Raw genomic sequence first — 25,854 nt, 5'->3', positions numbered from 1 at the left:
ATTTACAAGTTCACATTCTGTTTTCCGTGTATAGAATATGCAACGAAATGTCTCGCGATTTTAATTTAATTACGCAACTGGGTTAAGTTGCTGTTTCGTTCTTAAACACGTAGATATTAATATAAGGAAATTATAAAAATTACGAAATAACGTCTATCGCTGCTACACAGTTGAATTTGTTATTACACTCTAAATTGAAGCGTTTAATACGAACATAGAAGTTTAACATGTCGTAGGAGTAATCCTTTAGAGATGAGTAATTCTAGATAAAGCAATCGCTATAGGTACGTTGGATAATCTTCGTGGAAAGCAAGTGAGCAAAAGCAATTGGAACATCTGTACAATTTATAGAAACGTATAACTACGCATAAGAGATATTTATAGTTAAAAACTTTAGTATTTTTACTCATATTTTATTCAGCATCGTAACTTGTATCTTTTTGTTATCTGCTTACATGGTTGGTTGAGTTTCTCGAGCAAATTCCAGTTTAAAATATATTTTTCGTACAATTTACGTATTTAGATGCATATATTTTCAACGAATAAAAAGATTTTGTAGTTACAAAATACATTTAACGCAAATTAAATTCAACGTAAGGAGACAAAGCTACGTATAATTTTTAATATGTTCAAGCTATTTTCCCATATTACGGTAACTATTTTTATCCCATGCTTTTGAACCGAGCAAATCATTTCCGAACTTCGTATTACACACGGAGTTTTTCGTGCGGTGATTGCTAAAACGACTAAAGTTAAAAATTACATTTCGTAAAACGAGCGTTCATACAAAGTGAGAGGGGTGTCCTTTTTATTGGAAAACCATTCAAGGATGAGAATAGAGAGAGCTAAGGTTAGGGTTAAAAGACGATGTGATAATTGGATTGGTATATGAAGCAGCGAGGTTATTCTCCGATTTTTCTGTAGCTTTGATAGATACTGATTTATCCGTGATTCTTACATGAAGTTAATCACCTAATTAATTAAACGAACCTGATTTGTGTTTGATCTTTTCATCATTCGATTTCGATGGTTTTCTACCGAGGATTTCTCACATTAAATCGATTTTCGTTAAATTATACTTATATTAGCTTTGTATTACTCCATCTTCTGATATTTCAAATTCTCAGTTTAAAGGGCTACATCTCGTCCATATCCTTATCCCGATTTGAATATAAGGGGGAATTCCAGTTTCCAATACATATAAGTGCATCAAATCGGCATCCAGGATTTTCTTTCCATTCTGACTTTTGTACACGGCCTCGTATGATCGGAGTATCGAACGACTTAACCGAGTAGTATAAACGACCAAGAGAAGAGTTACTCGAGGGTTTACTTCTGGGTAGAGTCAGTCCTCGATCAGTGACCGCCATTGAATTCCTTTAACGTATCGTCTCAGACGTATATGCATATGTAGAAACGCAGTATGTCCTATGAGATATAACGCGAACTGATCCTCTGTATTCATAATCGGATCCCCCTGTACGAATCACAAGTTACGATTTCCAATTGTTTCACGTAGAAAAAATCAATGTGTAAATCAGGGTAGCTGCGAGCGAGAGGATTTCCGGCAATCCTTCCAATAACCATGCAGGCCAAACGTTAAAGACGCATTGACCAGCGAATAACGAGAAGCGATTCTCGATGCTTCTTTTATCTTTGTCCTATATCTGGTCATAAATATCGCCAGGGTTTTCAAGTCTTCCTGTTCATCTAGGCACGTAGACGCACGTGTACAGACCGCGTAGATGTATTCAGGTGGTAACGTCCCTTCGGCAGTGTGCAGTCGGTATACACTGATAACAAAGTGCATGAACGTTCGTCTATGACTACGGAACGGCGAGAGGGTCGAGGGCGGTGGGAACGAGGAAGCGGGTGAAGGGGTATGTTGGAGGGTGGAAGGTGAGAGGGCAAGAGAGAATAAAGAGAAAGACGACCAGAAGAAGAGAAAGAAAGAGAGGGAAAGAGAGAGAGAGAGAGAGAGCATAGTGCAACGGTTGACCCCGGTACACGGGGTCATTCCCTTCTTCAACCACCACTACCGACCCCTAGTGCCTCCGGTTCTACCGCCCCTACTACTAGCTCTTCCACCCCTTCTCATCCTCGTATCCTCCACCAACGCTCTACCATCACAACCACGCAACTCGACTCTCCTCTCGCTCACCCGGCCAGCGATGTAGCTACGAGGTGCTACGAGAACGTAGGTTCTCGTGCATACGTTGGGCTGACAGGAACGATCTCGGGGCGAAGTTCCACCTAGATCTTCCTTTGCTTGTCAGTCTACCAGACAGGTAATAACTTACGAAATATTTGATTTATGATAATGTTGATAGTGACGGGTTCAAGCGTGTATCGAATGGTCAGGATGCCAGCTTGCATTTGTCGAGTTAATGATCGCGCATATAACACTTTGGAAATTTGATTCGAGGTCGATTGAATTGGTATAAAAATTTCATAGGATGCATATTTCTCTTTGTTCTTTAGATTACAACGTTTTCATGAATGCACTAAATCACCGGGCACACTCGGCGGATAGGTAGTCAGTTCTTTTTTATTGATTTCGTTCGAATTGATGGGAAAACAGCGTAGAAAACCGGGACAAGATTAATAGAGAAATCTCGGAGGATTTGCAGTACTAGAGATTACACGGATCAAATTTAAATGTAACAAGAATTTACGTTGCCACGTTATTTATTGCAAGGTGACTACAGTCCGAGAGCTGCAACTTTATTTATTCGCCATTGGTGCATTCACGATAAAAATAGGTCGAACTGATACGAAACGAAAAACGTCGCCGCGCCGTATCTTTAGAACTGCACTTGCAAGATATCGTCTCGCGTCTTAGAGAGGTATTTGCTTCGCTGTTTATTATCGGAAACGATCAATCTCGTGAAAGATCGACGACAAGATATCATAAACAGACAAGTACGTAAGAGCATATGTACGTGGATCGTCGATGGATAAAATCATAGCTACGACATATGTATACGTATGTTTAAGGTGTGTATTTTTAAAACGGCTGGGGTCATACAGGTTATTCGGGTCACCTCGAAATCCAAATAAGTCGAGGGAAACGAGACTAATAAAGGAATGCTTTCACGATACTTTTGATTACGTGTGCTTTTCGGGTTATTATAAAAATGAAAGTGAAAAGAATGGGAACGGTCGAGTATATTTTCTTAGGGAACACTGCCTTGAATTTGCGTAGGCGTGCGCCGACGTTAATTTATTCGTGATCATGAAAGTGCGAATTCTTGCTGCTTTTCGCGACAAAGAGCACGTACATGTAACAATAGCAGCATCGAGGAATCTCCCTGGTGGGAAACCGAATGAAAGACTTCGCAGAGCAACGACACGTTATTGAAAAGACGACGAAAACAGAAATGAAAATATTGCGTGGTTTAGTACTCGGAATAGATATTACGCTTCTACGTGTTTCGAATCTTTCGCTTGCAATTGATCTTCCATTCACGTAATTGCCGTATACGTATCGTAATTACGTTTCTTTCGTGTGTTTGAAAAATTACGTAACTCGCATTAATGGCCAATAGTAACATTTCATTCGAATAACGCTCTTGCGTCGACAATATGAATTTATCGTTTACCATTTCACATTCGCGAACGATAAATCTCTAACGATGTACGCGTTACTTTTTTTATTAGCAGTGGAATGGGAATAGAGAGAGGTTGACGCACCACGCGATGGCAAATTTTATTCGCGGCGTACTGCCGATTTATCGGACGGGCTATAAATTAGTATAAGAAAAAATACAGTATGCAAAAAGGGTTGAACTACTGTTTAGCCGATCTATTCTATTTCTTTTCCTTTTCATGCTTCATTTTTCTTTCCCTTTCTTTGTTGTATGCTCAAAGGATTCACGCTTGCAAATCCCCAGCTTTAGCTTTTTTTTTCCATTCACTGCGTATAATATTTTCAATGACAATGTCTCTGCCAGAGACCTACTTTTTGCAACTCGCACTTAGAAAGGGAACAACGTTGCATTTGAACGCCGCGTTTTTCACCATGTCGTGGAAATGTGTCATCGTTAATGGAGATGCATCACCTACAATAACGAGGACAATCTATTTTACACTCGTAAAGACCAGCCAAACTTTATTTCGGCCTGATGGCACGCAGAATCGTTGCTATGGAGGAACTGGAATATGTCCCATTATTTTACATCAAGTTCTTTATGAACAGAAACGCTCGCATTTCACGTTCGATACATTTGTTCGTCGCGTGTATGTATGCAGGTTCGGTCTCTGCGCGAGGGAAAATACAAACGTTTAATGTCACTATCGTGCATTTATCGATAATTTGTATAAATTGCGTTGCTCGTTTGCGTTCAACGTCGAGCGAAATATTTGAACAAAGAATTTCAAACTGAAACGCTGAAACTGAAAAACGATTTACGACGAAGATTGTTTATTAAGTTACGCGATACTCGTTTCTCCATCGAGTTACGAGAAGAGATGTTTTCGATATCTCATATATACATACATACTATATCGCACGCTTTCTTGTCGTTTATCGAGAAGTTTAATCGTACCTACGTAGTAAACAATAGAAGCCATAACCGGAATATGAAAGTGCATTTGTACGCGAGTTATGCGTAGCTGCGACATTTCCAGTTCCATAAATTTCCCTTGGCACAATCTTTGTTTCTATTCAGGGAACGACGTTTTCAATGCTTCGCCGTATTACGTACTGTGTTTCTGTTATTTCTTCTTCGTCATCGAACTCGGTCTCGTCGTTCGAACAGAGAGAAGTTTCATAAGTGACTCGAGGTATCTGCATATTCTTGATCGCTTAAAGTTTAAAGTTTAAAGCGTCGTGAATGCGCCGTTATCCGTGTACCTATGCATGGAAACGTAGTCGAGCAGCGTTACGTAGGTTCCTTTAGAAGCAAGAATAGGAAACGTTATCGAGCACGGAAACCATCGCAGTTACCCTTCGCAAACGAAGGTAGATCTTGTCTTCCTTCGCCAATGATATTTTCCGGGTATTTTCTCTTCAGACTCTCAGACTGAAGCAAGACACTCCAGCCGTGTTTCGATCGTTTTCTTTGAGTAAGAGTGGTTCAAGAACGTCGCCGCGTCGCGCCGGTTTTAAATGAACCTTAACATTATTTTCTTGCCACGAAAGGAGCAATTAATTTCGATTACTTTCGGTCGACGTAGCGGAAATTCGTTAGTTTTAATGTAATTTCTCCCCCTCCCCCCGCCTCCTCTACCTGCTTAGGATCAATCGAATTTGCATTAGAGCATAATGCAGCAAACGGTTACAGTTTTTTTTATAGAGATATTGTTATAAAAACGTGACCGTGGCTCGCGTAATTAATTGCTACGAAATTAAACGTGAATTACGTACTAATATCGCAAAAGCAATTACGCTGTGTGTCAGAACACGAACATCCCTTATCTGATAATATAATGACGTCAAACAGATGTAACGATGCCACGTTGAATGATGTATGAGATACAAGTAGGAGAGTGTTCGTTACTCGTTGTTACTCGTTACTCGAATAACAACCGAAAATCGCTGAACTCGTCTACTTATGCTACGACGTGTATACAGTTACCTTCATTTACGTCGCTTTTTCGGCACCGATCGATCGGTTTCTTCTCCCACTAAAGCGCCGTCATGCTCTGAAAACTTTTCAAAGGTAACAAAAAGTAGCTCTCACGAGACAAAAATATTAAAAGGTTATTCGGGCCTTTCACGTTTCAACCTCTTTCTTACACGAGTATCTTCGTGCAGACAATATTTTTAAGAAGCTTTCGTTATCCTTTCCTCGTCGTTCGTCGAGAAGCTCCTTCAGGTTACCACTTTCGTTGCAGTCTACTTAGGTTGATTGAAAGGGTGGTCTCGTGCAAGCAAATAGAAGACGATTTCGAGTGGCTGTCCACTAAAAATAACGATCGAGAATGGCCACGTTTAAAGAGCGTACGCCACGTAGAATTTCTGCTTATCTTCGTGAACTAACTGATGGCTTGGCATCAACGATACCTACATTGTGGACTCGTCCGGAATGAACTTTAGGAACGCTTTGATCTAACTTGCCACTTTGTGTCTCCACTTTGGTGCCCCGACGCAACGTCCATGTATCAGGATAGCCCGAAAAGGTATGCGCTCTAAATCGAGCTCCAGTTAATACTACGTAGGTAGGACAGGTAAATCGACGAAACTTGGAAATTCCTATTTTTTCGAGCACGCCAGATCTCCATCGATGACATTTTCAAATGCGTATATTTGCGGAGTGTTCTGTTCCACCGCTAAATAAATGCACAGCGTGCCTGAGCATTAATGGGAGCATCAATACGTTGATTCAAATACTGACCACAGTTGCAAAAATATTGCGAATAGTCAAACGATAAATGAATAAATTTCTGAAAATCTATTTTGCGGAATGCCTTTATATTTCTGTTACGGAGTGTTTTCGTAGCGAAGTTTATATTGGATTTTGGAGTCTCGAATATAGCAGCGAGTAATCAACCAAATCAGAGAATTCGTATTTGCTTTTTCTAAAAATAGAAGGATTCTCGCCAAAATTCACGGTAATTTACATTAAACGGTACATTAAATTATTTCGATTGTTAATTGATAGATTCGTATGCCTATGTTTGATGTTTACGAAATATTAATATGTATGTGTTTAAATATAATCTTTAAAATGATACTGACAGCTTTAAAAAGTTTTTTTTTTCTTTGACACACATTGTTCTGTCCACAGACGAGGACTATTTGAACTAATTTCATTTCGTAGATACAGTACGTGAAACTATTAATTTATACTTTTGATAAAAAATTGGGACTCCTGTGTAGTTTTAGTACTATTAAAATGAAAGTAATTTTGTCTGTATACACGTAAAGTTAAAGGAACGCAACTGTACCCTGTACCCATCGCGTAGCGATGAAAATGAATTTTACGAACCGTACCTCGTCACAAATAATACGATGAAATTTTTATGAGTGTAATTCTTTAGCTATGAATACGCGTTAACGACAACAGGGTGGCCAGGTTCTTTCGTGTCGGCGACATTTTTCTTCGGTAGACAGAAGTCGCACGCAAAACGGACTTTAATCTACATCATAAATATGCATTACCTGGGCGCCATCCCAGGAAGCGACAGTTAAAACCACGCTGAGCAAGTTACAGATTACAATTGCGCAAACAGTTTCCAACAATCTTAACCGACCAACCAAACTCATTACTCATCGACAACATATGAGAATATAGTGTCATATGTCCCATATAGTGTAATACCATTGAACATCAACAAGAAAAAAAAAAAAAAGGAAAAGAAGGAAATCAGAAACAAAGGGAAGAGCTTTCCTAAATTTTCTTTCCAGCATACATGCACAATAATACGCAAGCAGAGTTTTGATAAATATCAAATATGTCTAAGCATATTTATGATTTCAAATCGACGCTTCGATAAATCTAATTATAAGCGTACGTTTCTTCTGATTAAATATTTTATCTTATTTAATACCTTTTTGAAGAGTATTCCATCAGCGAAACTGAACAGACGAGATTGTGCAAGTGATATTAAATGATATTATCTATACTTTGCGAAACATGGATCATGTATACGGAACACGGGAATATAAGTACTTCATCATAGGAATTATGGGTCGTTAGTCAGTTAGTTTCCTGTGAATCTACTCTTTAGCTACGAACTCATTCAGATCGACTCCGATAACTTATAAATCATTATATACGTATTAGTCGGTCATGCACCTGCAAGCGATGCAATCCATCTCCATTTTCCGACGTTCAGAGCAAGATAACTAGGTATCGTGAGGTTTTGAAGTGGAGAGGGTAGGAATCCAATATGAGGATCCTGTGGGAGTTTCTAGCCGCAGGAAGGATCGTCCTTGGTTAAGGATACGGGCATCGTCATTATAAATGGGGTGCTTTGAACTCCGAGAACGATGCGTTGGGTGGAAAACCAGGGGTTTGTAGGAAAGGGGAAAAGCAATAGCTTGACTGTCGCCAGACAGCGGGCTATGAATTCTATCTCTCTTCTCTTTCTTTCTTTCTTTCCCTGGTACGTTTTCCATCATCTATCTTTTCTTTCTTGTCCGACTATTCTCTCGTTCTATTTATTTCCGATAAACGGAGAAAATCCGTGACGTGCAGAAATCAGCAAGGTTGAAAGGAAATTTCAGCGGTGAGCCATTATTACTTGCGCGTACCCGGTATGCTCCGACGATGTTATTGAAAAATGCGTAAATATTATGTCATAGCGTAGCATAAGTTAGCATCGTATAGTATAAGCAATAAAATTACTTGTACGCACACAGGTTGAAACTATTTAACCCCTTAACCTACGATTTACGTTCGAGAATTTTGGGCCGAAAACGTAAACAAGCTATTATATATTATATTATATATTATATTTGGCCCGATCATCGTACTACGGGCTATGCCCGTGATATTTACGTTTGGCCCGATCATCTACTACGGGCCATGCCCGTGATATTTACGTTTGGCCCGATCATCTACTACGGGCCATGCCCGTGATATTTACGTTTGGCCTGATCATCGTACTACGGGCTATGCCCGTAGTTGTAGGTTAGGGGGTTAACAATTGAAATAATACGCACTGCTTGAAATAATTGGACAATCTCGACTACTTTCACTTGATTTGGCCATTTCTCCCGTTACTTTAACTTTTACGTCTACGTTCCCTGTTTCTGGATTTTGTTGAATTATTTTCTTAAAGTCAATCCTTATCGCGATATCGTACGAACGACCTGTCAATCCATCAAACCTACAGAATTTATAGATATTTGTTTGATCATTGAATCGTCTATAATGCCGATCCTTTAATTATCTCGAGCAGAGTATTATTAACAATCTATAAGTTAAATGAAAGTGTACAGGAGATTGCTCAAGACCAGATTAATCGTGTCGTGAAAACGTCATTGATTCATGACGTTTTTTTAATTAGCGTTGGATATTTTTATTAAGACGTTAGCCATCTGTTAAAACCAAAGGAGAGACGAGTTTCTTAAAATCGTTTGTCGACTTCCCTCGGATATAAGATTTTCAAAGATGTCGATATAACATAGGAAAGGAGACGTAAAGACGTAATAGCGGTTTCTTTATAGTTATACATATCAGCAGCGCCAATCAACCATCTTTATTCCCGTAATTTCGCAACATGCACCCGCGTCATCATTGGCTCGCGTGTATCTCTTTTCCTTTCTGCTGACGACACGAGATCTGCCGGTAACGTTGCACGATTTTCGTGCGGTCGTGTTATACGCGAGTAACTATGTTGTGATGGTTATTGGTTTTATGGAGCAGCTGGAGCAACCGAGAATTTCAGGAGAGAAGACGGTGCGGAGGCCGGTTCACGTGCTAGCCAGCGAGTTAATTACGCGCGAAAACAATATTATCGAACGAATTATCGGACAGGAGAGCGAAACTCCGTTAAGTGCAGAGCCGACGGGGTCGCTCATTACCGGCCTCTTCCACGTAAATGTACTGCACGATATAAATTATTTAGGCGGATGGCCAATTGGCCGGATTCAAAGGGAACCGCTGTTCACCTTCTTCTTTCGTTTTGCTTTTTCTTATTCAATTTTACTCCGCGTTCTTTCTTACCACGCGCTTTAATTCCATTATCGTCGATCGAGGACAAGGCTTTGACCGAGATTTTCAGCCGACCGGGAAATTTTTTTCGATCGTACGTGTAATAGTATGCGCGAAATTGAACGCTTGTTTTTATAAGATGAAAGGTATTTAATTATGAAATCGTTCTCCTTAAAATACCACCCACCTTCTCTTTATCGTCGTAGGAGGCTGTATGGATCATTGGTTAACCAGGTTGAAAGCTTTACGAAAGAAACGATCGATCTCGCTATGCTTAAGCATGGTAGTTGGTTGAATTTTAATAAATTAAAAAATTTTCTCGGTGCCCTTAATTATGATTGCAAATTTGTCAATAATCAATCGTAATTCGTTGTTATAGGAAACTAGAGATTATACTTGTTAACCATTCATAGTTGCGGAAATCTTACGATGTTTAAGGCTCCTTTAGAATATAACGTGATCTGAAATATTCAGTGACTATTTTAGTATTAATGTATATTCGCTATCTGACAAATTTTGACGTATTTACATTTCACACTGAATTAATTATTCTACAGCAATCTTATTATCGATAATCTGAATATGGAGCTATGAATAGAATTTTCTATAATTACGTTTGCATTGCTACGTTTATTTTTAGTTTCTTTACTTTCATAACGTTTAATTGCAATTCTTCTTCTAATCTCCGATTGCACAATTTTATTAGAAAAGAAGAACATTGATTAACGAATAAAGGTAGAAAGAGCTAAATCGTATTTTAGTGCAACTACTTATTAACGGGTGATCTGCTTGCTCAAGCAGTTGCATAATTGTCGTACAGTAATAAACCACAGGTTATTAACACGATATCCGCTAGACACTTGGGATCTTCAGAATATTTATTTACCGTTAAGGTGAAATTTTTATTCTTCTTGGAAAAAGTGCATTAAAGTGCATGAAATGATTTCTGTAAAGTCTAAGTTCAACCTACTTAGTAATCCTCTTTCGTCGCTGTTGGTAGGTTGATATTTGAATAAAGAAAGAGGAAGGAAACGTCTCGTTGATGTAAATTAAATAGGAGCATTACTCGATCATTCTTGATGAATTTAGTTAAAAATTAAACACTCTGTAAGAGAATTAAAATTGCGTCGTAACTTCTTGATCGAATGCTTTCACTTTGAGAAATCGTGTTTGTTTGAATCGCGTGTTGTTTTAAACACGATGAATTTTTAATATCGCAGGGTGCTGTCTTTCACGCGATGCACAGTCGAGTTCGTGATATCGATTTGGTTTAGTTTACGAGGCTAGTGGCCGATATTAACGAAAGCGTGAAAAACCACTGAAAACTTCTCCTTCACGAACAATTTATTATTGCAATAAAAAGCGTTTTATTTTCTCGCTATGCGCGTTATCGATAGTCGAACTCAACAAGAGAGTATTTATCGATTACAGGTTCGAACGCGGTTTCTCGTCAGTTCGCATAAAATCGTAAGTTTCGCATACGAGATATCAGATTTTACGGTAGGATGAAGACGGATAAAAGTCGGTCTTGATTTACCTCTCTTTCGAAATGAACGAAGAAGGAGCGCAAAGATATCAGGTTTTATACCGTTCGCGTAGCTACTTAGCGAAGGAAAAAACTGAACAGTTCTGGTCCATTGATTTTTCATTTCGTAATTTTGTATCACTCGGGTGTTTCAAGATATATGTAGTTTAAAATAAAAAAAAAAATAGGTTAAATAATACATATCGCTGTGTGTACATGAGTGTTAGCGGCAACGCTCTTTGGGACGATATACATGCATGTAATGGCAGATAGCTCGGCGCTATTTAGCCTCACCATAATTTATAGCTGGTCCGAGGGTTCAATAAGGACCCTGCCACGGTAGGGTGCTTGAGTGAATGTTTGGAAAGTCGATAACTGGCGATTCGAAGTCGCCGAGCTATGAGTTATCGATGATACGACTGTTTAGAGTTTAAAGGATGCGTGACATAGTTTAGAAATAGCAAGCGGTCCAACGTTGCATTGCCAAAGAACGAAGACATTGTTTAAACGGTTTAAACGGTCAGAGATGTCTTTTATTTAGCATGGGATTAGAACTTTTTACTCTTCTCGGTATCCACTAGTCCAAATAACGAACTCTTTTCTTTAACGCCCTGTATATATATCAAATATACGTAATACATATATATGTTACATTTTTTAGAGGAAATATTAGTTTAACGATGAAATAATAAATACAATATCCGGATTTTCAAGTATTAGCAAAGTATCATGCAGTATTAATAAAAACTTGACGTTTATAAAGCAGTTTTAGATCTACAAAGTACAGAAGCCGCCCGTAACTATTAGACGCTGAATCCTGAATAAATTAGAATCCCATTCGAGGGTATCAAACTGTCTGATTTTATCGAGGAATGAAACCGGCGAGTTTTATTGGTTTTCAAGGGGCTTTAGGAATCCTTAGGGTAAAAGGGAATAAGACATCATATCCACGATCTTGGGAATTCGTTCGATTCACTTTGGACGGGGCATATTATTTGGTATTGTTGTTCTAAACATAAAGTTCGCCAGAAAGCACATTACATAAGTAATTCTTTCAATGTTTCATTTACTAAATCATACATTCTGTTGATTCGTTTCTAGTCTTATTTTATGTTTAACTCTAATAGAAAAATTAACAAACTTTCTAAGGTCCTTAGGTTTATTTCACGAGAATTTATTGTTTCCATAATTATTTAGAAAGTCGACGTATTCTCGACTTTGAGGATCTTTAAATACATCGTGGAACTCAACGGATTCGAACAACTTTTTCCTGCACATGTTACCACCAGACTCTCCTACTTTTCGAGATATTCGCGAAAGCTGTCGGTACTAATATGGTGAATTTCGTCCACACGTGCCTATCCGTGCCACAGCCACAAGCATAGCCGGCAGATTTGCTGCCTCCTTCAATTTCCGTTTACGTAAACTACAAACAAAAGATAAGAATTAGGTTTAGGTTGGATGTTATTTTATTCGGCCACTTATTAAACTCGAGTCACGCGAAAACAAAAGGGCGCTTCTCCATCATATGCAAATTGTAACGATACGAATGCGTTCGACGCATACGTGTGATTTGGGTTTAAGCTTTTGACGTAGACGCGTACGTCGAACGCACGGTGGAAATTTCGCCTTAAAGCGACTGATAACCAATGCTGACGCATATGCCATAACGAACGCACAATTGTAAGCAGAGTGTATCGTAGTGGTGCCGTTTTTTGCGAATCTCTGAAAAGCCAGGAGATTCGTACGTACATAGGAAAAGCGTGTTCAAAGTATTGATTTCTTTAACATATTTAACGATCATCGAAATCGAGAACGCGTTGTTTTTCTAAATACGTAATTACCATTGTTTCTTAAAATATGTATGTCGCATCAATAAAGCCATATGTTCACTTAAGGGTGTTTGTAGAAAAACCATAATCGCAAATACAGTTATCTTATCTTTTTCATACGTCGTGTCTGGGACATTTAGAACGCCATTGAATCGGATTTATAGGAATTGATTGTTCCTCTAGTTTTCGAAGCAATGAATGGAATTTCTTTTTTTCTTTTTCACAAAGCCTTTTTGTACGCGAATTTCATTGAAAATTTACGATGACACGTGTTTCCTTTTATTATCTATTTTCTTATCAGCCCTGACGACTTATGGGATACACGCGCTTTGTATACATGTCATTTATACGCTTGCACCACATTATGCAAATCACAATGTTACGTAAGAAATATCGTTTGAGTATATTGACAGCGATTGCATGTTTTCACACGAAGGAGACGGGTATTCTATAACGGACTTGCGTTACGTAAAAATATTACGAAATGCAAACTAAGGAGTTTAATTGTTGTACAAGGTGAATTTTATTTTTCATATTTGACTTATCGAAACGTGAAACGAAGGAAAAGAGAAAACATATAAAGCATCGAAATTATCGATTGCCTGTATACGTATAGCATGTACAGTGTTACGTCGAAGATCATCTAGATACCATTTTCAACATATAGTATCAGCAATGCGCTTGGTTTGATGTTCGATTCGAGACGATCATTTATGGGTGATTAATTTAACGATTAATCCGTTCAGGTTGTAATGACCGAATTATATTATTGATTGTACTTATTAAACACGCTAATTAATGCTTGCCGATAGCTTTATCGATGACGAGTCGTCACAGAAATCATGCTAAGATTATTAGCGGCGCACATAAGTTCAAAAGTGAAGTAATTAATTGGTTCCGCGCGGAACGAACACTTCTTTGATTTGTCTCTAATGTCTCATTAGAGATTCCATAATTACGATGAATCTTTGCTGCTTCACCCGTGTCTGACGACGTAAGAAGATTTTAGGGTCAATCACGTTTGTGCAAAGCTTGCGTCAGGCTTAACAAACTTATTAATTAATACCACTCTACTTTCTTTTCGTTAAAGCCTGTTACAATTTCTCGTTTCCTCCTTTACACGAATATTCCGAGATCTTTCCGATCAATAAAGGTGAATTAATTCTGATCGAAAAATGTGAATAAATGATATTAATTAATAAATAAATAATAAAGGGGGAATACTGAAAAGTAAAGGCGAATTGTTCTAAGACATTTGGAGAAACATCTGCTTTCTTAGTTTTTTGAATAATTACATTTGTAATTGGTTCGGGTGATATATATATATATATATATATATATATATATATATATATGCTCATAGTAATTTTTAACGTCTCTAGAATTTGTCGGCTTTCGTCTAAATTGGTTCTGTTGAAAATCAATGGTTTATCTAATCAGACCACGGCCTTTATCTTCCTTCGATATCGCCTCATTAACCTTTTAGTTTAGTTGGGATCGTTTTATATGTTTTTCGTGCATGTACCGGTACAGGAGGATCGTGTACGCGCATAGCCAACTGTGGAGCGATTCAGGGAAATTGTTGGTACGCCTGGCATATGCGACTCCATTGTAATCCTCGGTGTCATGCGACTGCGGAAAGACGCCGTTTCATAAGGAAACAACGACAAAGCGCTCGTACGCTTACGGACTTACGTATTGCAGACATCTAATAAGGAGTCTTTGCCAGATGATTCTTCCTCCCTTTCGTCGTTCTCTTTCCATTCGTGAATCCCTTTTTCTTCCTTGCATCCAGCTCTTTGTAATGAACATGGTAGCCGTAGCCCGTAGCCTCGTTTCAAAATGCCAGACGTTTCCACGTTTATTCCATACCTTCGGCCGGCTTTACTTATCGGAGAGAACGCGCGAATAACATTTCTATTGAAATAGAAACCAGATAGCAAAAGTATGGAATGTTTCTGCAGAGACGTTCCGTGAGTCTTTTATTGTCGGCCAGAGAGTGAGAGAGAGAGAGAGAGAGAAAGAGAAAGAGAGAGAGAGAGAGAGAGAAGACGACAGTTCAGCAGACATTCGAAGAAGAATTCCTTTGCAAGAGGAAAGCCGTTCAACTCTGCGTACAGGTTTTTGAAAACTACCCGACCATTTTGAGCGAGTACACGTACCCTTCTTAAGAGTCGGGAAGACGACGAGTTTCAAAAAGATTTATATTTTTCCTAACTTGGTTTTATTTATTTTTCTTGAATTATATTTCTATATTTTAAGTCTACAAGCGCATATACGTTAGGATTTTTACACGTGAAAACGACGAGTGTTATTCTTCACAGTTTTCTTGAGAATCGATGTTATTAGTAAATTTCATTTTATGTTGTATGTATGAGTGAGTAGTATCCTGGCAGCGAAGGATACGAGGAAAACGTGTTTATTGTACAATTACGCGATGAAATCGATAAAATACCGTATCGTGTTTGTCTCTCCCTCGACGATAATTCGCTGGGATGGAGAAAAAAGTGCCTGTCTCCCCTATCAGATACTTCTTCCAACCACGCATCATCTCATCATCTTATTCTCATTACCCGGTAGGCGAATCTTAATCCAATACACAAAATATCAACAAAAAGTATGTCAAGATACATTAACTCTTATTCGTCACAATGTCCTGCTCAGCGGTTGATATCAACAAGGTTGATTTCTATACAAGGAGAAGATTCCTTGTATAGAAATATAATCACATAGCATCTTTTATGGATCGAAACGATTTCAGCGTATGAATTCAAAATTTGTTTGCGAGAATAAAGACGGCATTCCAGACACAACATCGTCTTCTCATCGCTCGCCAGATTGAATGCTTATTCCTGGGGTTTATTCTCGCCATGATGCAGATCCTCGACGAACACGGTTCAACATTTTCAACCGAGCTGATATGATGTGACGGGGTTACTTTCGACGCAGAGACATCATCCCATTCGTGAATCTTTCACGATCCTGTGATAAGCCGCGATAACGTATCGGATTTACACGTCACGTAAATATTATCTTTAATATAACTGAGTTATAAATAACAGCCGGGTTATACCGTGGCCTCTCATCGTCGACCCAGCGCGTTTTCATCGTTCACGAGCGTTGCGTTTTCGCAGCATTGAGACGCGCGACACGGGGAAAAAGTATGGGGTTGAAAGTATCCCATTAACTTGGTGCAGGTGCGCGCACACACGAGCAGCCTTCGCACGTGTGCTCGCTGAAGAACGGATACAATGGAACACGCGAGTGCGGCACAATGTCGACGAGAACATCGACAAGAACTTCTCGTCTGGTATTCATACGTAGAAGCCTATTGTCTCGAGTTGTTCGAAGGTAAAAGACATCACGCGCAACTTCGTACGCGAAGCGATAGTATATAGCTTCGCGCACATTTTCCATAGAATTTTGTCGCTTCTCGAGCATCATTTACTTTCCGCCGCTATCCTTCTCTTACCTCCTTCGTGCCAACCTAGAACCGTCGTGCATTTTAGTTTATGACGTTTCGGCAACACTTTCGCTTTGTCTACGTTATTCTTGTACCAGCTTTCTAGAAACTAGACGGTGGCTAAGCTTCTTTGACGGGTCGACTATAGTTTTTATACAGAACTTTACATCAAAGTGACGAGCAACTTAAAAAAAAAAAAAAAAAAATAAAAGAAAGAAAGGAAAGAGGAAGAATGAAAGAAAGGAATGTGAACCAACAGCTCTTGCGATATCTCTTTCGTTGGTTTGCTGGAATATATATTTTAAATGCTCAATCTGTCAAGTACCGTGGGCATAAACATACGGGGTGTTTCATCGATGTTTTTTTATTTCAAATATCTCTGTTATTTCGAATAACAAACGAATATTTATGAAAGCTGTGTAGATAGAAGAATGACATAACAATGCAATCAGGTGTCGATATTTCTTTATAGCAGGAAGCGGAGATGAAGGTTAAATCGAATGTTCGATTTGTTATAATCAAATTTAATAAAATACCGAATTAGATGAAAGGTGTATAACATAGAATGATTTTAATAGAATAGCGAGTTTGATGCATAAAGCTACTAAGGTACTTCATTTATTTTAGACTTTACCGCATTCGAGTTTCTATTAATGGAATTGATTATTCATAGTCGACACTATTTTACTAATCATGAATTAAACCAAGTCCACAATTCTGAATGGGTTTTCCCGTTTCACTATGCTATTGTTTTCTCCATTGGGCAGACTGGTCAATGCTCTGGAAGTCATCCAATCTAGCATAAGCAAACAAGTCTACTTACAAACTTTGCTTTACCCACACAGAGTATGTATGAAGATACGATTTGTAAACAAAAACTCCATCAATCTTTGCAAATGAACTCCCACAATTAACCAACTCGGCAACTTCTAATTTGTCCAAGAATAATAGTCCGCGTCCTCGATTAAAGAGAGTGCTCTTTGTGCATGTCATGATCATTCGTGACTGCGATTATTTTCTCTAAATAATCGACATATATATATTAGTTCTATCTGATAATGATACATTTCACGATAAAAGTAACAGGTGTACGTTAAAAATCTGCGATAGTCACTCGTACGTCGATTTCCATTACTCTTCCAGTTTTCTGGTTCAATTAATTTTTTATATTATTTGTTATTTATATCTGCGAAGAGACTGCACTATCAAGCTTAAAACTCTGGAAACAAAGAACCGAAGAATATAATAATATGAATTTGAACCCGGACAAACTTCGCGACACTCCGAAATACTTTGATTAAAAATTTTTGATTAAAATTCTCCTACTAGAATATTTACATTTTATTTCACTTTCGTACCGTTTCTTTAATATTACAGTGCCAGGGTATTAAATACGTTCTCACTAATTACATTTCTTCTATAAATAATTCTGAAATTACGTATGAATATTTAGGTATCGTTTGATTTGCGTAGCGATTCTGTCCGATTTCGTGATTTCAGACTCGGTTTAGTACTAACGGGACTTTTTTTTCGTGCTTTTGGTATTGCATATTGGATTTCAATTGCATCTGGCTAGACGCCAACCTGTGTAGATATCAAATGACATCATGTACGGGGAAGGACGGTATTTTTAAGTGGTTCGAAGTAATTAATTTGGAAAGAAAAGATAATTAAGTGATATGCACCTGTTGGTTGTAGCCGGTGTCCGCTGGTCACGAACTTTGAATGCGTAGTCGTGACAGTAGCTCGAGTATGCACCGACTGTTTTAAATTATTATTTTCCCGCGAGGTCATCGCTGTTGCTTTACCAAGATTTCCGCAACATGTATGAATTTTTATGCACTGTTATAGCTAACGCAACGATATTTCGTTTATATTTTCCACTTTTAAATCGATATTGTTTTCGTTTCACTCATACGTTTGGTATCAGTTAACCGTAAGCTGTTGAATTATTGATAGGTTGAAAATCCGTATGTTTTTTCGCTAAACTTTGGAACGAAAAAAAAAAAAAAAAGAAATGAGAGAAGAAAACGGAACATCAACAATACAGGGCAAATTACGAAACTAACGAAATAAAACGTAGTTAATTTGCGCTTAAGCGAATATGCTAACCTTTTTTTCTCTTTGTCGCTTTACGTGCGTACGTTCTTTCCTGAAACGACCTCTGCATACATGTTTAACGTTAAAAAATTTAATACTAGAAACGAATCGATACGAGCCGAATGGAACCTCCATCGTGAACTCCGTGCTTTCATGCGCTTGGGAAATTATGATTTCCCGGAATCGTAACACTTCCGTGCGTCCCATTTGACCTGTTACGATAGCTAAAGAGAATATTACGTGTAACTTCTCCTGACAATTATGTTAACGTGGAAAAATTAGTATCAAGATTCTTCCCTGATTCAAATCTTTTTGCTAAAATGTGTATATGACGTTACATTAATGAACCGTGTGAAACCGCAACTGCACCTGTTTCGATCGTTCTATCGCTACAGAAGCAATTTTCTTATCAAACGGCTTCCATCTTTCAAAGTTACAATCTTCTCCATATGCAAGTTGCCGTTAAAAGTAAGAGGGAGTTGGTGTAAATGAGATATCAAAGGGTTTGGTAAACGATTACTTATAGAGATATAATAATTACTTTGTATCGCAAAATATCTGCAAATCTGTCCTAGAAATATCAAAATAGAAATATGACGAGTCTCATCATTCTTGCCTGTTTTTCCTATCTTCGGTGTATATGTAGGTGAATCGAGGTTCATCTTTGAGCAAGTGAGTTGAGAAATTGTATTCACACAAGTAGTTGTAACAGACATCTAAATTGTATCTGTTTACGTTAAATTTCAAATACAGTTTCTACTATATTTAAAATTTTAATGCAAGCCTAATCCAACTTTCTCGTTTACTCCTAGAGAACAAAAGGTCCTACAGAAAGTCCTGTATTCAGTTCACTTGACCGATATTTACGATATTTATAGGACATTTAAAAGCGTAAACATTTACAGAAAACATATGATAAACGTTAAACGCGATCCCACTGAATACCGAGACTTATTAACATTGTAAATGCTTGGCTGCTCAGTGTTTTTGTAATCTCTGCAAAATATAATATTTGTATTTATCTGGTTCTAATTTTATCAATATAATTATGCCAATTCAGTCTCCTATAACGCATACCATACATTTACAGAAAATGTCTACAAATATTTAAATACTTTCATAAGCTTCTGTATATTTCATCTTACGAGACGTTTTTTAAAAACACCCAGTATATTATACAGGGTGGTTGGTAACTGGTGGTACAAGCGGAAAGGGGGTGATTCTACGCGAAAAAAGAAGTCGAAAATATAGAATAAAAATTTTTCGTTTGAGGCTTTGTTTTCGAGAAAATCGACTTTGAATTTTCGCTCGGTACGCGTGCGGTGCGTTATAACGGATCTCACTGTAGATCGTTGTCTCGATGGAAAAATTAAAAAAAAAATTTTTATTCCATATTTTCGACTTCTTTTTTCGCGTAGAATCACCTCCTTTCCGCTTGTACCACCAGTTACCAACCACACTGTATATATATACACACTGAAACAACCGCGCAATCGATGTTTCTGGGTAGCGAGCTTTTTCACCCCTGGAATGGTAGAAGAATCCATTCCCTGCTCGCGAAGCGTTAACAAGAACACTTTTTCGCATGACAGAATAAATGCGGCTGATTATCGTCCTACGGACAGTTCGGATTACACGTCGCGTGGCTGTGTACGCGACTAACGACGCTTGCGTGTGTACTACAGCAACTTTGGTGAAGCCATTCTTGTGTCTTGCAGTTAACCTTAGGCCAGTTATTCGTTCGTATAGGTTCCAGCTCATTGTCTGGCATTTATTAGTACAGGTCATTGCTTTAAATCTCCGTTGGTTCGTTAAAATCTTGCCTCTGTTCGCCGATGAGCACGCACACTTACGGAAAGGAGCACGAACCCACGGCACGTCAGCCTCATAAGCTTGCGCGAGTCAGGATACGTATACGGGTCACTTCGTGACCTTTTCATTAGGACCGTTAAAAAAAGATTAGCGTCGCTACAACGTTATCTATATACTTGAATCCTTATTTACATTCGAGAAGTTTGCAAACACTCGATCTTTCATTCATCTGTTTTATTGTATTTGATAGGGGGAGGGGGGAAGAAGCGAGAAGATTTCATTTAGAAATAATAATCCACGAAATAAAGATTAGAAGATAAAAGAGAGACACGCTATGTATACAAAGTGCATTGTTCGATTACCACAAATGCTTCCACAATCATCGATGAAACGTCTAGAGGGATTATGCAAGGATGATTATATTAAAAAGGTCGATAAATTATATATTTATTCTAGGTTTTTTTTTATAATTATATGGGCCATTTAGTACTTAATCCGTGTCAGGAAAATTAATTCCATGTCAGCTCAATAATCTTCCCAAAAGTTACTTTTGGACTCTTCATATCGTGGAGTAAATCATTGATGTCCTTTTTTAAACGAAATTTAAAAGGTATTGCTTATAATTTATGATACTCAAGTGGACTCTAAATTCAAGCAGATTTATTATTTGTAATAAAAGATCCCTGGTTTTTAATTTTGAGTTTAACTCTGTTTATATCGACGATAGGTAATGAAAGAGTTAGACACTTCGCTTATACGGCGTTTTTAATCCATAACAATTGGATGTAATTCCAATCGATATTATAATCTACGCGTGAATAATACCTGGATTGTTTGATCTAGACGTCTCTCTGAATCTGATTAAGTCCAATCGGGGTGGCGTGGCGCGGTGCTGCTACTGTTCAATATGTTGTACGGTGAAACAACAATGTAGAAATAGCTTCCTATCGATGCAACGCTCTGTTCTCGTGTTCAGTTCTACGGGTTTCCAGTCAAAACTCTAACTTACGTATTTCCATCGAAAACACGTTATTTGTACAGTAGAATTTGTTTGAAATATCATTTCGATGGCCAACGCATATACAGCAACACGATATCTAATAATACAACTTAAAATATTAGATTTTTATGGATCGATTCGAAAGATGGAGCGATGTCACGATGATTGAACGCCAAGCGTGGTAGTTAAAGATTCAGTTTGTAAAGTTAGTTGTTTCAAGTATAGTACACGTAATATAATCTCGATAATCTTAAAGCAAAAGTTGGCTGTGTTGTTCGGCGACTATTACGTTTTAGCTTTCTATCTTATTTGTAGCTAATTTTCAACAGGTAGGCAGAGAAGCCAGGAATTCGAAGTTTTACGCCTACTGTATGTGGTATGCATACAATGTTGCTAGTGAGAAGAACACGAAACTATATATGTGCTTAGATAACATCGATGTTAGTATAGAGCGTAGGCTTTTGTGTAGGTGTTCTTTAGAGTTCAATCAGAGATCACTTTCGCCGTAAATCAACATTGATAGTGTCGTAAATGAATTATAAATAGTAATTGATCATTATATTATCGACTGGGTAATTTTGGGAAAATATATGTATAATTAATTTTCAACTAAAAGGAAAAGTATATGTGTTGCCATAATATAACGATATTCGAAATTAAGATCCATTAATCATCAAATACCAGATTTATAATTAACAGCAATATGTATATATATCATGGAAAAAAGTAACGTGAAATAAAAAGGAGTATATCACACACCAGCAGCCAATTCTATGCATACTAAAAACAGCAGAGGGGCAGAAACTCAGCAGCAATTATCGCATTCGAGCGAACGGTCCTCAAATATCTACTCGAACAAGGAAATTCCCTTTCTGAAGCTCGTTATGACGTAGAGAATTAATTATTTTTGAGATTCCAAGAAGCACGATAATAAGTCTTTCACGGTATTGTCTCCGCTGTATTCTGAGTGCCGATTTAAATGCTATAATAGAATGCGCTGCTACGTAAAAAAAGTAATTTTGATAGCTTTGATGTCGAAGTACAAAGCACTCAAACATCTGCAGGAAACTTTTACGATCTAGTGAAACTGTATTTGTTAGAATTGGTTGTTGGACAAGATTGATTATATAATCTGGAACGATAGCTATTTTTGTGAGCGTAAATTTAATGTTCTTGTTATATCTAGTTATGTATTACACGATTCATCGTATTTTGGATAATATACGATCAATTTAATATTATTCTTGATTAATACTCAATTTATTATAATAATTTGCAAGCTCTTTTATCCATACTTAGAGCGTTTCAAGATATGTGTAGGAAACGTATTTTTAAAGTCTACATATATCCCATAACACATAGGTGACATAAAGTCTACGTATATTATTGCAAAGATGAGAATAGAATTTTTCTCATAATCAATTACATGCTATCAGTTTAAATACGATAATATTTAGTGTAATATTTTCAAATGTCATCTTTGATATCGTCGTAAATAGATATCAATATTCATATTTTATATAAATTTCTTTTTCATATTCTTTTCTTTCTCTCATGTGATATGTGATATACAAAATACGTTTCATTGCTCGTCTCTCAATAATAAGAACAATTACATGTACAATCGAATTGTATTGATCGAATAAACTCACCATTGTATATTTCAATATTCATACTTTCACAATCACACTGTTACTCTGTTATAAACAGCATATTATTTTCATCATGAATCGTTCGATCATTTTCACACGATCATTTTCATCAGCCAGTTAGTCGGACAACGGTGCTTCTCTTTCAACCGTTTGATGTAAGATCAATCGGTCAAATACGGGTTTTATAATATCATTACCGACGCTTTTCTCCGGAAGAAATTGAATTCTCTTCTCGTTTTCGAATAGTCAGATCTAATAACGTTTGGACGTGCGTGTGTGCAATTGTACAAGTGTGCACAGCCCTATCTGTCTACGCGTTCGGTAAATGCATATATGGAAGCCGTTTCAAGGCAGGTTCATTGTCGTTGAAGTGTCACACGTGAATTGCGGCGAATTGATTTATTCATAGATAGCGGATGCTCAATGGAAAATCGTGGAACGTCGAAATCGAATTCACCAGCCACCGGCTTCAATTTCCGTGTATATGTGTCTTCGGGATGCATTTAAAAGTGGCTGCCTATTTTTGTGACCAAGCCGAGCTTTCCAACGGGTTTCCATGGAATCGAAGATCCAAAGATGCAATGGCGTTCCAGCGTTTCAGTTAGAAAGTATAAATCCAGGATTAATTTGAAGAATAGAGTTCTGAAGATTTCGTACATTTAGTATCGTTTGTCCTGCAAATTAAATAGTCGTCGAACATAAATTCATATTATATTAATTTGTCACGACAAAAAGTATAATTTGATGAAATCTTACTGGTTCGACGTATCGATTGATGACCAGCTCTACTCTGTTCTTTTTTGTATAATATGCACGAATTTGTCGGAGTGGACATATTCTGTCATTCGAAAAAAGCAGTATGCAATTCTATTTGACGTTATGGTAAGAAGATAAATATCTGCTTCGAATCCTATGAGAGTCAGTCTTGTAATTACTGATGATTCTGCGCGTAAAACAGAATTAGATACTCCCCGAGTTATTACGTTGATTCTACGACATTTTCTTCTACTATAAGTTTAGTTATAATAAAATTGTTTGTATGATCAGTATTTTACGATGTTATTTTCTAAGCTAAATTAATTATTATTTAATTTAATACATTAATTAAGCATAGGTAAAAGAATGAAACTAATTGGTAGGCAATGAATTCGAAATGATCATAAAATGGCACAAAAGTCCTCGTAGAAACATATATGTACTGTTTCCAAGGAGTGTCGTTTCCTATCTTCGTTGAATGATCTTGGCCTTAGGGTAGAATGAAATTAACCATTGACTCGCTTACGTTAAGACAAATAAGTGGAATAACCTACTTTCGTTTTAATTATTCCGAACGTCCAGCTGCGTGCATATTTACGTATGCTTTTAATCGAACCAGCGTGCTTTAATTCCATTTATGCACATGCTCGCACGCTCACACAGTTGATACGTTGATTTAGCGAAATTAAGCGACCCACGAGAACTGTTAATATTATCTTTTACCGGTATCGTGTAAACAATCATTCGGAATCAATCGGTACCTTTGATTTATGACCTATTTTCTCGTTTTCTGTTGCAGTGAAGAAGGCGCGGTTCGTCTGCGAGGAAGGTTTGTATCCTATGAAAACGGGAAGAAGAGTCTAATTGGGATCCAAACTTGAAGTTGTTCTAAAATGAGCTTTAAAGACTTGCACGAGCGTGGCGCAAATAGGTACCTGCACATGCAAATTACAAGCGATCAACGTTCACCGTGGGACGATTGTTTCGAAAATTGAGGTAGAAGCGATACTATTCGCGAAATGAAGTCTTTACTCACGCTCCAGTTTTAAGGTTCGAGCAAAATTTGTTGCACTCTGATTGGAACGGTTCCAAGCTAAAGGTTATGCGATTCCTCAACCGGAATATCGCGATGTTCTGTTCATGCTGAAATAATTTTTCCGCGGTACCGACGTGCAGATCCTTCGCGACAACGCGACGTTACGCGACTGCCAATTTCTCGAAATCATCCCTTTTTTTTTTTTACCGATATTTGCCTCAGTTTGTTTTCGAACGTGCAAATAAGCTATGCTCCAATCCTCGCGAAGACTCCAGTTACATTAAACGATCAGATGCCTCGTAACTACCGACCGACTTAGTTCTACTTAGATCGAAAACTTAAATCGCTCTCTACGTGCTTCGTGAAGGAACGTGTCCTTGATCTTTCTTCGATAGCTGCATTCGCTCATTAGTATCGTTTGTTCGCAAAAACGACTCGGTTCGCGACAAACCTAATGTTACAGGGAAACGTTTCGAACGAATTATTAGAATCGTTAACGATAGAGATGTGTATCATAAAAGATTTCTTGGTGTTACGCGATTTACTGAAAATACTCGAGAACGACATTGGAAATATGCAAAAATTTGTTATTCATCGTCCTAAATCGTTCCATTTTCTGTTTGAGAATGTCACGAATTCGCCATATCACAGTGAAACGGTTTATACCGGGCGTAGAATTTATTCTTTATTTTAAACCGACGATCTCATTGCTAGTCATGAATGATCGTGATTTTTGTCGTGTCGCGGCGTAATTTAAAGCGAGACAATTTCCAGGAACAACGATCTTTGCATATATATGCTGTTAACGCGTTTAAACTTTTCAGATCGTAGTAATTTCCTGTTACGTCTAGCCAGTTTACCGGCTCTCGTGTTTCATAGCATTCTCTCGCTAGTTATAGGCAAAAGCCTCGAGACTTTAAGTAACTTCGCATTCATATCGCGCGTCTTTTTACGTTGGGTTACGTGTATTACCGCATATAGCCTGAGACTAGTAGAATCATTGTTTTTCATGTAGATAATGTTGTGTATAGAAACGCGACGTTTATAGATAATTTTAATTGTGGAGTTCCCTT

General features: G+C 37.7%; 1 protein-coding gene across 7 annotated transcripts in view; it reads left to right on the top strand.

Moving 5' to 3' along the window:
• The window catches only part of unc-13 (protein unc13 homolog), a 378,276-nt gene that overhangs the window by 2,153 nt on the left and 350,269 nt on the right, over positions 1 to 25,854 (top strand). For all 7 annotated transcript variants that reach the window (XM_069130578.1, XM_069130571.1, XM_069130572.1 and 4 more), the window contains exon 2: positions 24,545 to 24,574. In XM_069130578.1, the coding sequence (XP_068986679.1) occupies positions 24,545 to 24,574 (30 nt within the window). The remainder of the gene's footprint in view (positions 1 to 24,544; positions 24,575 to 25,854) is intronic.

Source organism: Bombus flavifrons, chromosome 2, assembly GCF_040668555.2.
Source record: "Bombus flavifrons isolate JBK064 chromosome 2, iyBomFlav1_principal, whole genome shotgun sequence".
NCBI lineage: Eukaryota > Metazoa > Arthropoda > Insecta > Hymenoptera > Apidae > Bombus > Bombus flavifrons.
The sequence above is the reverse complement of the archived record's forward strand: the minus strand, read 5'-3'. Positions and strand labels throughout refer to the sequence as shown.